At 44.9% G+C, this 14,719-nt stretch overlaps 1 protein-coding gene across 1 annotated transcript in view; it reads left to right on the top strand.

Annotated features, from left to right (window-relative positions):
- The window catches only part of KCNH5 (potassium voltage-gated channel subfamily H member 5), a 287,028-nt gene extending 276,217 nt beyond the window's left edge, over positions 1 to 10,811 (top strand). Inside the window, exon 11 of the mRNA XM_019519890.1 lies at positions 8,058 to 10,811. Within this exon, the coding sequence (XP_019375435.1) occupies positions 8,058 to 9,005 (948 nt within the window). The 3' untranslated portion in view covers positions 9,006 to 10,811. The remainder of the gene's footprint in view (positions 1 to 8,057) is intronic.
- Positions 10,812 to 14,719: the final 3,908 nt, after the last annotated feature.

Genomic DNA, 14,719 nt, shown 5'->3' with positions numbered 1-14,719 from the left:
GTCCAGTTTTGGGCTCCACAATTCAAAAAGCATGTGGAGAAGCTTGAGAGGGTGCAGAGGAGAGTCACGCGCATGATCAGAGGGCAGGAAAACAGACCTTACGACGACAGCCTGAGAGCCATGGGGCTCTTTAGCCTGGAAAAGCGCAGGCTCAGGGGTGATCTGATGGCCACCTCTAAGTTTATCGGGGTGACCACCAGTATCTAGGGGAACATTTGTTCACCAGAGCGCCCCAAGGGATGACGAGGTCAAACAGTTATAAACTACTGCAAGACCATTTCAGGCTGGACATAAGGAAGAATTTCTTTACTGTCCGAGCCCCCAAGTTCTGGAATAGCCTGCCATCGGAGGTGGTTCAAGCACCTACATTGAAGGCCTTCAAGAGAAAATTGGATGCTTATCTTGCTGGGGTCCTATGACCCCAGCTGACTTCCTGCCCCTGGGGCAGGGGACTGGACTTGATCTCCCAAGGTCCCTTCCAGCCCTAATGTCTATGAAATCTATGACTACTCCTTGACATTAGTCTCAACCGTGATGTTAAGGGCACTTTCCTTGGAGACAGAGAAGAGGATTTCATTCCCCGCATGCCAACGTGGGTATTGAATATATGTCCTTTACATCCTAGGCAAGTGCTTTAACCACTGCTTTATTACACAAAGTAGGAGGAAGGGAGTTGGGGATAAGGGGAGAGCTGCTCCTGTATTTTGTGAGGAGCCACATCCTGTCCGGTTTTGTTGACATGCTGAGAAAACACCTCCCAGATCCACGTGCCTCAGGGGAGTTAGGCAGAGGAACACCTATTTATGGGTTGGCTTTGGGCATGAGGTACTCAGATCTGTGGGTGGGGAAAGATGCTTCTGGGAACACAGGAAAAATGGAAGTTGCAGTCCCCAGGGATCTTTGCATGCAGGAGCTGCAGCCCTTGCAGAATTTAAACAGGGTTATGTAGCACTTGAGGAGGTTTTCAGCATCCCAGCTTTGGACTCTAGTATCTAAATTGTACCATCGTCCCATTTAAGTATCAAAGTATGTTTTTTTGCTTCTAGGTTGCTTCTCTACTTTGCTTCAGATGCCTCCCATCCATAAGGGGTGCCATAAAGATGCATACAAAAACATCAATGACTGGAAGTGCTTCAGGTGAACTGGTAATGGGAGGCTCTGTAAATGTTACAGGATCATAACAAAGTAGTTTTGGCTGCAATTTGGCAAATTGCAGATGGGGAGAGAAGAGCAGGGCACCCAAAATTGTGCTTCAGAGATGTTAGCAAGTAGGGTGTTAAGACTTTTGGAATCAACCCAAACCTTTGGGAGGCCTTAGCAGGAGACGGGACAAAGTGGCGCTCCCTTTTCCATCATGGAGTCCAGCAAGAAATGGTCACTCAAATTACAACAGAAACATGACTGGAGGAAACAGCCTGTCCGTACAGTAGCCCCTAATGCCATGTACAACTGTGAGCACTGTGGCGTGACCTGCAAATCTAACGTGGGTCTTTACAGCCAGAAGAGAAAATGCACCATCACTCCGGTAAAATAACTCCAACATCCACCATGACTCGCTGATGAACAAATGCCATAAATAACAAAACAGGACTGGAAGGGACCTCACAAGATCATCTAGTCCAGCCCACTGCTCACAGCAGGATCATCCCTAGTTAAACCACTCCAGCAAAGTGTCTGTCTAACCTGTTCTTGAAAACTTCCAGGGATGGAGATTCTGCCGTTTCTCGTGGCAGCCCGTTGCAGTGCCTGACCGGCCTCATAGTCAGAAATTTCCTCCTGATCTCCAACCTGAATTTCCTCTGCTGTACCTTGAAGCAGTTTCTCCTAGTCCTGCCCCCTACCATCACAGAGTAAAGCCCATCACCATCCTCTCTGTAATCACCTCTCAGGTGATCAAAAATTTGAAGATTCTTATCAAATCCCCTCCCCTAGTTCTTTCAGCCTCTCCTCATTAGTTTTGCTCCCCAGGCCCCTAATCACTTTTAGGGAGACCAGGAGACCAGCCTGGCTAGACCTGCTTCTCTCTAGAACATGATTTCCAGAAGTGCCTGGTGATTTGCTCATCGTGTAACAACCATGTGCTCCCTTTGCCTTGGGAAGTATGGAGAGGGCCACATGCCTCTGAGCGAATGAATAACCAGTGGGAATATTTGGCATTAATTCAGACTTGATTTAAGCAAATGCACTGTGAGCAGGGTCCCTTTTTATAGCTCAGTAGACAAGTTTACCTAGTTTAAATCTCCACTTTATGAGCAGCACCCTGCCCTGAGATATGCATTCTCAGCCCTTTCTGGAAAGCAGGCACCTTGAATGCATCACAATTGAAAGCAGCCAAACTCACTAGTCTTTTTGCATCATCTCAGCCGTAGGGCCCATTATATCTATTTATCTATTTTGCTGAGCACTTATAGTGCAGTCATCTCCATAACAACTGAGTGGCCATTATGTTACCCACTTCCCTATGTCCATGCATTTCTTACTTCAAGGCTCAGCCATAGATTGCAGGGATGGGCAATGACCACTTGGGCTAAATATATTCTTTTTTTTTTTTTTAAGTTACTGTAATCAGTCTTTCTATTCATCCCCCTTATTCTTCAATCAATGCATATTTTTCTCTCTTGAACTCCCTTATATTTTTCAAAAATAGGTCACATTAGCTCTGGGGATAATTTTCATAGTGTTCGTGCTCAGGCCAATGGAATGAAAGAAGAAATAGCTGCTTGCTGCGGGCATGTCCAAACAAGGCAAGAGGCAAGGGCCACGTTTCAGTGACAGCAAAGGCCTCAGCTTTATTGAATACTAATAGACGTCCTACCATAGGGCAGAGTATTTGGACAATGGACAGAGTGGGGATTGCATCTCCGTGTCTTAGCTCTGAGCTAATTTCCCCATCCCTCGTCGCCTGCCTGTTACTTCAATTTTGGCTTAGATTTGGTAGCATTGCATTGTACCTGATGGGAGCGGTTGTGTGTCTAAAGTAAACATTGCTCATAGTTTGTCACAGCTGGTAGAGTCTGTCTTTGGAAACGGCCCAGCACTGAGTTGGGTTAACATTCAGACTGAATTACCTTTCATTACAGGAGAGGATAGAAGAGAGATCAGGGTTAGGATAAGCCTGGAGAATCTCCAGTTCCTGCTAGCTGCACCGTTCCTGCTTTGTGGATAAACAAACCTCTTCAGTTCCCCCGGCTGGCAGTCAGTTAACCTTTACTTAGCCTTCACGTACACAATGGTCAACCTCTCCCCTCATCCATCCCCATAAATAACTCTTCAAAAATAAATACATCAAAGGAAATGAAAGCAGCAGCCACATCCCATGACACAGCACTGTGTCACGGAGCTTGCTTTCACAGTCCCTTACCTAAAGGAAATGAATCCTGACACCGAATTCCCGTCGCATTAGCAAGTTTAGCACCAGCCACAAGGAAAGAGGATGTTTCTTTACCCCTTGAGAAGTGCTGTACATAGAGATTAATTTGGTTTCTTTCAGCTGTGCTCCTTTGGGGTTTGCCTCTGTTCCCCCCCGCTTGCATTTGGAAACGTCTGCACGTAGCCTCTCAAAATGGTGGATAAAGGCGAACGAGCTCTCCCAACTTAAAACGAGTTTTAATTCCCAACTTAAAACTCAGTGCACGTCCCCTGCTGGGAGACCTGCACTGAGTCCCATGCCAGCCACAGGTCCTGGCAAGGAGGCATGGGGCAGTGGGTATTCCTGGACTCCCACACCACCCTGCATCTCCTTGCCAGGACCCACACTGTCCCTCACTTCATGTAGAGGCAGACGTCAATGGGGATCCCAGCACAGGCTGATGCAGACAGGAGCAGGAGTAGGGGAATCCTTAGTGCTCCACATCTCTACAGGTGGACCCACATTGACCCATGCCTCTGAATGAGACACGGGCCAGCATAGACCCCCAGAGAGGCCCAGGGTCATGCAGGTCCTGGTATTGAGGCACAGGGTGCCTTGGGCCACATCACTGTAATCAGGGAAAACCAGGCATGTGCTCTGGGGGCTTGAGGGGCCCAATCATATGCACAGTGCTTGGGATTGGGCCTCTCAAGCCCCCAGAGCGCCTGCCTACAATGACAGAAGAGTGCAGGGAGCTCCAGGCTGCCCACGCTCTCCCATGACAGAGCAAAGAGACATTGGCCGCAATAAAGAGGCACAATCTATTAGTACCTTTTGTTGCACCACTGTTCTGGCACAACAGAGCAGGCACGTCTATTTACTTGGCATTTGTGCTGCCATAAAAATTATTATTGTAACACAACCAGAGCACAAGCAACATCTGTTTCAGCCCTGCTCATCTAATTCTCTAGCTGACTGATGTCCATCACTTGCCGTTCGAGTGGAAGGAGTCCTAAAAGCCTGTTTCCACAAGTCGAAGTTGTCCCTATGTGGTAGTAGCTTGAAGAACCCATATCCAGTAATATATAACACAGGAAGGGAGCGCAGAAAAGTCTTTTGTATAGCAGCTCTGCCCATAATACTCAGGGATTGTTCATTCCTATGGAGCAAATTGCTTGAAAGGTTAGCAGGACAAACCAAATGAGGTCATCCCGCCACAGCACCACACAGCGGAGGCAACACGCCTGGGAGGATAATGGACAGAGCGGATTGCTCATCCCCAGTGCCCATGAGCAAGTCCCAAGAAAGAGTGCCTCTGCCCAAGACACCGTCTCCACTCTACACAACCCTCTAGGCTCACTGGGAGGCACCTGTTGAATACTTTGCTCAGCAGCCCCCGTTCCTTGCTGCACAACCATGTGTTTTCATTGCTCTGTGGGCAGGAAAATGTCTGTGCGCTCAGCTTGGTAGAGGGACCCCACTTTGGAAAAGAAACAACCTCTAGATCTTCATTTAGAGACTGTGGCTTCAATTAAAGGTAATTACTTCCCTCTTTAAACTGAGGGCAGATTCTATTAAACTTATTTGCTGTCCCCTGTGGCTCTCATGATAGAGGTAGAGCAGCGACATGAGGGCAGACTCTAATGAAGGGTATAGCTGCTAAATGTAGATATACAAAGCGGTATCTAGGTCAGGGGAGCCAGATGAAAGCATCTTCCATGTTTCCATGCCTTTTTCACTGGCCTTCTAATAAACATGTTAGCTTTCCAAATTATTGCAAGCAGCTGTATCCACTAGCAGCCCACAAGACTATATTCACTGTATTTGAAAGGTTTGTAACAAAGGTAAGGCAGCTTTGATGTCTGAGTTGATTTCAGATTAACTCCGTAAGTTAAATTCATCCCTTGTGTAACTCTACTGAAGCCGGTACATTTGGCTTTCTATCTTCTAAGCCTCTATTTTATGTGAGGCTTGAAAAGAAATAGATGTTTGCATAAACAAATAGATCTGGGAAATATGCATTTTATAATATATAAGTATGGCTACTTGAAGTCCCGCGTGTATCTGATCATCCCCAGTAACAAATTATACAATCTTGTATTCGTATTTTCCAAAGGGAAAAAAAAAAGGTGTTTGCTTCTTATTCTCCTTATTAATGCAACTGAGAATCAGATCGTGTTTTAATGGAGCTGCAAAAAAGGGACTGAGTTTTATTTTGTGAAGTAGCAGGTCTACTGTATGTTCCCTCATTTTAAAATGGATCTGGAGCCAAATCATCTCATTGCAGCATTTTCTGCTTCCATCATTAATACGCTGGGTGATAGTGTAAGGATGTTTTCATGTCCTGGCTCATTCAAGAAACTGAAGAACCCGGAACTAATGAAAATGTGACTTCTGCAGAGCAGAGCAGCAACCTTCAAATGAAGAATCTTAATATGAAACTATGAAACATAAAGGGTTTTTTTGTGGCATCTTGCCATGAAGGTTGAAATACTAAAACCCAGCACCCTGTTAAGTGTTCCCTTTGGCCCTGGGTTGTAGCCTCGCTGGCATTTGTTCGGTTCACTGCCTGTGAGAGCTGCTGCTCCTCAATCATCTTACAAAGGCAGTACATGTTTATCTATACCATCCTATACTACCTACCATTCTGCAAGTTTGCAGCTTGATCTATCTAGATACTAGGCCTTTGCGAAGCGGCTAGTATTCGCTTTGGATTCGACCGATTAGGGGGACAGTGATTCGATTCGGTGATTCAAATCACTGTCCCAATTCCATTCGGCCAAATCTGATTCGGAGATTCGGCTGCTGCTGAATCTCCAAATCTCTGAATCAGCCAGGCCAGGCCCATCCCCCACCCCACTCCCAGCCCGGCAGTGGCTGCCCACCCCCGCCCCAGCTCCTGTTTTGTTTTGTTAAAAAAAAAAACAACCCGGCTCACCAGGTGCTGCCAGGCAGGCGGGGGGCATGATTCCTGCTGCCCCCCACTGCCCCACGCTGCATGGGAGTCTCTGCACGAGCCCCCCTGAACCTGCCTCTCACTCCCAGCCCCCACATGGGTGCCAGCTCCAGCCCTTTTAAGAAAAAAAAAAAAAAAAGCAAAAAAACCCCCAGACTTGCTGCTCCTGCCAGTGGGGGTGATCCCCACTGCCCCCCGCTGCCCCATGCCACATGGGGGGCTCTGCATGGGCCCCCCGAGTCCACGAATCTGCCACAGGAGCAGTGAGTCCCGGAGCTTTTCTTGGGGTTTTTATTCTTAAAGAGCCAGAGCTGGCCCAGGTAGGGTACCCAGGAGGGGGCTGGGGGAGCAGGGGAGGGGGTTGGGAGGCTCATGCAGAGCCCCCTACACAGAGGGGGGCAGCAGGGATCACCCCCCACCCAGCAGCACCTGGTGAGCACTGGGGCTCTTTTGTAAAGTGCCGAGCTGGGGCAGGTGGGGGCAGCCATGGGAGGGACTGGGCGAGCGGGTGGAGGTTGTGGGGGGCTGCAGGGGTCCCTCCGTGGTCCCCTCCCCCAACTTGGTACTCTCCCCCTCCCCTAGTACTTACCAGCTCAGACTTGGCTGCAGCTCCCTGATTCAGAGAGCTTTGAATTGATTTGGACCTTTTAATAAACTTTTAACTGGTCCCCTGATTCGATTCAGATCTGGAGATTCGGCTGAATCGGGCCAAATCTCCTCCGAATGGAATCGCCACCCAAAGCTTCTCACAGCCCTACTAGATACATCCCAGTTGTGTCTCTGTCCAAGACTCCTGTGACTAAGCCTCTTTCTAGTGTCCCATTTCCTTGACCCTCATTGTTTCATGATATCCCTGATTTTTTGCTTCCAGCTGCCTTCATCTACCTCCCAGTTTCTCCAGGCTTGCCCATTATCTGTGTATCCAAATGCTAGTTCTAGTGAACCTTCTGTTTAACTCTGTCTGTACAAATCCTGTTTTCTCATAAAACCACCAATGCAGACTAGTTGGGCAGGGAATGATGTCATGTGTTTATTGCCAAACCAGTTCCTGAGCTTGAGCTTTAGATCACATTGCTTTAAAAAAACCCTAAAACCCTCTTGATACGATATTGGGACACACAGTAATGGGATACTCAGAAGGACTTCACAGTTTTGAATGATTTGGTATTGTCCATAATTGATTGTAAGTCTCTTTAATCACACGTTCCCCTCTCTGTTACTCTCATTCTTGTATGACGCTTAAGTTTGGAGAGGTTGCTGTATTAAACCATAAGCTTTTTGGCAAATTTTGCTCTTGCTATATGATTGTGCAGTGGGGCCCTTACTGAAGCTCCTAGGAGCTGATTCAAAGCTATTAATAAATACCAGTAACGCAGTTTATAAGATTTGGATTTGCAAATCTGTGAAAAATGAGATGAATGCTGGATTAATGATACAGTATTTTAGTCTCCTTTGAACTGTTGTTTCTTTTTGAGGTCCACAAAAGGTAGGAAGTGTGCAAGTATTGATGTGTCATAAGTAATGCGCATATCTGTCTCAGAGTGCTGTAATCATTTGAGGGTTTTGTTCACTTTCTTCTCCAAACACTATTATGGTCTTGATTGACTGCATTTGAATTCATTGATGGACATCAGGAGGGAGGGAAGATGGTGGGGCTTTATTTCTGAACGGGGCCATTTCTAGTTAAATTATCTCTATATTTGTATGAAAAATCCATGGGATTCTCACCCTGTTTGGATTTATCCCCCACAGATTATCTTCCGGAAAATCAGTGACGTCAAGAAGGAAGAAGAGGAGCGCCTACGTCAGAAGAACGAAGTGACACTGAGCATCCCTGTGGACCACCCTGTGAGAAAGCTCTTCCAGAAGTTCAAGCAGCAGAAGGAAATGCGGAACCAAGGCTCAACGCACATGGATGCAGAGAGGAACCAGCTCCAGGTGGAGAGCCGTGCCATGCAGAATGGGGCTGCCATCACCGGCACCAGCGTGGTCACGGTGTCTCAGATCACACCCATCCAGACATCCCTGACGTACGTGAAAACCAGTGAGGCGGTTAAGCAGAACAACCGGGATGCAATGGAGCTCAAGCCAAATGGCAACAGTGACCAAAAATGTCTCAAAGTGAACAGTCCCATGAGGATGAAAAATGGGAACGGGAAAGGGTGGCTCCGACTAAAGAACAATATGGGAACCCACGAGGAGAAAAAGGAAGACTGGAATAATGTCACAAAGGCTGAGTCGATGGGGTTATTGTCCGAGGACCCCAAAAGCAATGACTCAGAGAACGGGGTGACGAAAAACCCCTTGAGGAAAACAGACTCTTGTGACAGTGGAATCACAAAAAGTGACCTTCGTTTGGATAAAGCTGGTGAAACTCGCAGCCCTCTGGAACACAGCCCTATTCAAGCTGATGCAAAACACCCCTTTTACCCCATTCCTGAGCAGGCCTTACAAACCACACTCCAGGAAGTCAAACACGAACTCAAAGAAGATATCCAGCTGCTAAGCAGCAGGATGGCTGCCCTTGAGAAACAGGTGGCAGAGATTTTAAAAATACTGTCCGAAAAGAGCGTGTCCCGAAGCTCTTCCCCCAAGTTCCATTTATCACCCGAGCTCCCTCCGCAAATACCCTGTCAGGATATTTTTAGTGTGTCGAGGCCCGAATCACCAGAATCAGAAAAAGATGAAATCCACTTATAACATATACCTATGTGTATATATGTATACAGTATATATGCAGGAGTGTATATATACCCTTATACATATATATGTGTGCGTGTATGTGCGTGTGTGTGTACAGTAAATATACATACATATATATTTTCACGTGCATCCAATATGACTTGAACACAACAAGGATTTTGATATGTAAATATTGCATGTCCAGCTGGATTCTGGCCTGCCAAAGAAAACACTTATTAACATAGATATTGCTTGTATAATATGCAGTTGACTGCATGCACACTTTACATTTATTTATAACCTCTATTATGTAATAAAAGGATGACCTTTCTTTAACCAAGGCAATGTACTATTTAAAGAATCAGGGTCCAACCTGCCAATATTGCCATGACAGTTTTGCTCTCAGGCTGGGTGAATTGAACTTTTTTTCCCTTCTCATTTGTCCTTTCTGCAGAGTTAAACAATAGAGTAACATCCAGTGGAAGACGTGTTCGCTCTTCAATTAGAACTATTTCCAGGTGTTGTTTCGTTATGATATCATGTATATTTACGATAGATTTTTCTCCCTTTAAAGGGGAGGATTCATCTGAGTTTAAAGGGACGGTATTTTTAACCAGCATCAGGTGATAGTCTAGACTGTGAGAACTTATTTTGGTGGGTATTCTGCATGCACTGCATTTCATCCCAGCTACCCTCCTGCTCTTCTAATGTTATATTTAAGGGACAATAATAATGAATATTTATGTAAAAAGAAACAAAACAAAACACCTCACATGTAGTCCCTGTATATTTGGGGGGAAATGAACTGTTTCTTGAAAGCCTCCTTTTATCAACGCCATTCATACTTAACTCTTAGAATAATAATTACGTAGATTCGGGTAGTTACACTCAGCTGCGGTGTCTGAGTCCGTCAGTGTCTTTGTTATAAACTCCAGTTTTTCAGGGGTTTATTGTAGCTCCCCCCAAAATTGCTCCTGGCTGAGGCTTTTTACACAACTTCTCAGCAAGGGAAAGTGAAATCTTAGCTCAGCTCCTTGTGAGCTGCACAAGTGGTTTTCAAAGCCTGAAGTTAAATGATTGCAAGGGATTTTTCGCACTTTTCCTAGGATGTTTATAACTCTGACATTTCCAGTAGAGAGAAAAATGATCAGGTGATATATTTGTTAAGAGGTTGCTCCACCTACAGAGAGCCTGGGTGATTGGGCTGTGGGTGGGGCAGGTGAAATCCAGTCTTAATGCCTCCTGCAAATGATTTTGAACTATGGGACTCTTTCAGTGAATTTTCGGTCAGGCTTCAGGGATACAGCTGTGGTCCCCCAGACAACCAGTTGCAAAGTGTACTGGGGCCATGAGATCTGTGTTAATACGGATCCTACATTCTCTCTCCTAGCTTACTCCCCTTGGCACCCTCTTCGCCCCATCTGCCACACATCTGATTGCTTAACCTCCAGCACCATCCTTGTCCGCTGTCAGTGTGAGAGCAGGGCTATAGTCAGGAGGGGTCTTGTCTTGGCTCTTTATGGCCCAGGTGAACTCTACTCTGCCTGCCTATGCGGTTTGCAAAGAAGCCCTCTCTCCTACTCGCAAGACTTCCAGATCTGTTTGGGCCTAGCAATAATAGGCAGTGCGCTATTATCTCTAATGGAGCTACACTAATTTACACCAGCTGCAGATATTGCTCCTTTACAGAGCCTTCCCCCCTCTTGCGCCCATCAGAACTGCCCTTAGACACTTGAGAACAGATGCTCTTGCTGGACTAGACCGAGGGCGGGCAATTATTTTGGGCGGAGGGCCACTTACTGAGTTTTGCCAAGCCATCGAGGGCCGCATGACAGGCCGCCCAGGGCAGATAAATATTAATTCTCTAAATTTTTTAGGGGCCCCGCGGGCCAGATAGAATGGCCTGGCAGGCCGCATCTGGCCACTGGACCACATTTTGCCCACCCCTGGACTAGACTGACACAATACACCATAATGACTCCATTGGGGAAGGGTTTCCACATTGTGCTTTTATGACCTTTTGTGTCACAATCCCACTTTTTAGAAAGTGCCTGTAGTAGACAGGAAGCTGTTTTAATCAGCCAGCTGAATAACACTTATTTTTATGATTATGCGGCATCCTTATCAAACCAACCAGCAGAGCCACTGCTTTCTATTAGGTAACTTCAAAAAACTCTCTTGCAAATTATGCATTTTACCACGTTGGAAGCATGAAGTGTGGTATGCAAGGCTCTTCACGTAAGAACTGGGTAATTCCACAAAAGAGCATCACGGACACAAAGAGGTCCTTGCATCTGTTGTGTCAATCCCTGTGGGCTTTTAAGACACATTTTTCTTATCTTTGCTTTTTCTTTTCCCATCAAATCCCCTATTCCAGGGAATTCATGGAGAAAGGGGGGGAACCAGATCCAAATGATAGGGCAAGAAAAGCGACAATTTATTTTGGATGCTGTCCGAGCTGCCCGGCTCTTTTTGCCCATTTCACCCTTGCTTTCTGGGGGCTTTGGCTTGCATTGGCAAACATTTGCCGCGCTCTTTTGCCTTCACCATTCAGCTGCAGGTCTGAGGCAGGTAGCTTGGAGGCCCAAGAACTCACCGCTCATTTTGCAGAGACAAGTTGCATTTGCAAATAGAGGCCGGGCATAAGGCCACTAGAAAGTCCACTTTTGAGGAAGCATGGCATTTATTCCGGCATCTGGCACAAGCACAAATATTGTTGGTACAATTGAAGCACCAGGCTTTTAAACCTGATGTCTGGCTTCAGTCTCTGACATGCAGCAACTGATTTTCCTGTATCCATCGACAATGTGCCTAGCTGTTGCAAGTGTCAAGAGACTGACTGTGTTTGATCTCACCTGGCATCCCATCGGTTATGGTGCAACTTCATCTCGCCATTCCTGAGTGCAGCTGAGCCAACGTGGTTTTGCTGTGTAGGAATGACTGGCGATTCCAGGGGTCAGGGTACCATGTATATACCCCATGCTCAGCTCAGGGGAGAGGGAAGGGGCGGGTGGCTGAACTTCAGCACAGAGGACGGAGTGGGAAAAGCCTGATTGCTGGCTGCTTCCCAAGGGCTCCTTGCCTCACCAGGTGTGGGGCAACAGTTCCTAAATGAAGGGTCATAAGAGTGGGGTTTTTAGTCCCACAGCAATTCAGTTTATAGCACATGGGCTCACACCAAAGGCGGGGTTGTGAGCCAACTGAAGGTGGAGTCACCAATCCAGAGGTGGGCTCAACTGCTCAAAAAGCATGGGAGCTGTTGGGGTAGAGGCTACTGCAGATCCAAAGCTGCAGAATTAGCCCAAAAAAGAGGATTCTTCCCTTGCTCCCTTTATACAACCTCCCCATTACTTGCTGGGGACTGGATTTTGATTCATTGCTATTAGCAGCTAATTCCATGAATGCATGGAATATGCCTCTGAGTTATGCTGCAGCACATACAATAGGCATAACAGGATAAGTTAGTTAAAAAACATTAGCCTTAACTGTGAATTCCTTTGCCTTTTGTGGGGGGATTTAGTTCTTTCTCTATAGCTGATACTAATGCAAAGTAGAACTGCATGGCATGCTAAGGGGTTTTTTTGTTTGTTTTGTTTTTTCATGGGTTTTTTTAGAAGTCACAAATTAGGTAGAACTTCATGCCACTTTACAATGAGAGAACATGTAACGAAACTAATCCAACCTTGAAAATTATTTGAGCCAGCAGTATCAATTACAGTTCAGGTACAACGCTACTGGTTAAAAATGCATATTGGCCAAAAGCTGTGTATCCTATGAAATAGCAAGTTCACAAAGCAAAGTGTTTCTAGGGTGAGTGTCAATATTTGTGCCTGCTAATCTTTCTCTACAATGTTCCTAAGTCATTCATTGCGAAGATCCATTGTATTAGTTCAAACCTGTAAAAGGCAGTATTTACAGGGCCAAATTTTCAATAGGGGTACAATGGCTGTTCTTGCAAAATGGTAACTGGAGCATGCAAAGTAGCTATATCGGCCTTTGTTTATTTGCCAGCACAAGGGTGTTTGAAGGCACATTTTGCAGATGCAACCCTTATGGCTACAGTTCTGAAAATTAGGCTAATATATTTTAAGTGCTTTGCCTTTACTTTAAAATGACAGAGCATTACATGTTGTTTCATGGAGTAGCTATGGGATCATTTGTTTTGCTTTCCAGCCCCTTCCTTCCTATGTTTGCATGATGTGGTTGGCTGTGCGGCTGAAGAGAGTATATACCTTTTTCGGTAGAGAAGCATGAATTCAGTGAACATTGTAAATATCAGTCTCGTTTTTCAAGTAGGGCAATATTTGCCAGAATATAACAATCTAATTCAAACTTGCCTAAAAGTGAACACCTACGTTAATACGTGCAATAATTAAACAAATAAACAACAACAACAAAAAAAAGTCTGTTTTGCCTAAATCAGCACTCAAGTAGTTCATATCCCATTTTGGGGACCACTCAGCTGCATGCTTTAAGATTCTTTTTTGAGAGCTGTATAAATGTACATATGTTCATGCTGCAGACGAGTAATAGCTATAATTCTTAGCACTTTCCTTGCGCTTTACATATTCAAAGCGCTTTACAAACACATAAGTGGATTTTATCTTTCTGGATAAGATACCAATAGAAATAAAGTGTATACAGAAAAGAAAGCACTTTCCAAAGTAAATGAAATACCTTGAATAATATTTTTGCATAATATTATATATATAGATATATATATAGAGAGAGAGAGAGATGGTCTGACTAGAAGTATAATATCACATCATGGTAATAGCTCAAAAACTTTGAGTAATTAACCCAGTAAAGACTTGGTCATGACATATCCCTGATTATACTGATTTCTTATTTGTAAATTTGTAAGAATTTTTTTTTTTAACTGAGGGTTCGGGATTAGAGTATAACTGATTATTTTGAAGACAAATAAATAAACTTTTACTATCTTTTCTTCCTATTAGCCTTGTAGATTTTGCAGAGTCAACATAGCTGTAAGGACTTGATCCTCCTCTTATTGAAGTCAATGGCAAAATTCCCATTGGCTTGAATGGTGCAGGGTCAGCCATGAACGTGTGCACTGGACTCCCTTCAGGCTCATTGAGAGAATCTAGTTCCAGTTACAAGTACAAATGCATCCATTAGCTTCAACTACATGGAAAACAACCATGTTACCCAGGTCTCAATGAAGGTTGACTTTGGCTTGCAGAAGTCTGAGTTTTGGTGGTAATGCCTGAATCAGAGAACACAGCATAATTTTCAGATCCCAGGCTGAATATGCTGAGCTGAAAGTTGCAAAAATAACACTGCGTCACTTAATAAGCCAAGTGCTGAAAGCCACTGAGATGCAATAAATAAGAAACCTCATGAGTAGAGCTGGTCAGAAAACCGATGTTCTGTCTCTGAAAAGTTTCGGGATGTCAAACAAATGTCAAAGGTTTGTGGAAGGGAAATGCAGGAAAAAGACTGCTTCAGGTTGATTGAAATGTTTTGCTTTGATTTGGACTATTTTTCAAACAATTTATATAAAATAAATTTTGCCACAAAGTCATTTTGGAACACTACAATGGAACATTCCATCTCAAAAATGTCAAAACGGGATGTTTTGACACATTTTGGTTTTTCTTAAGCAAAATGTTGTGGAAATGGATATGATTTTGAAAAAAACCCAACAGTTTTGTAAAAATGGCATCATCTGGTAGAAAGGCATTTCAACACCAACACAAAAATTAACTGGG

This window comes from Gavialis gangeticus, unplaced genomic scaffold (genome assembly GCF_001723915.1).
Source record: "Gavialis gangeticus isolate Ggan-Ray unplaced genomic scaffold, GavGan_comp1, whole genome shotgun sequence".
Taxonomy (NCBI): Eukaryota; Metazoa; Chordata; order Crocodylia; family Gavialidae; genus Gavialis; species Gavialis gangeticus.
Note: the sequence above shows the minus strand (reverse complement) of the source record. Positions and strands in the feature narration are given on the sequence as shown.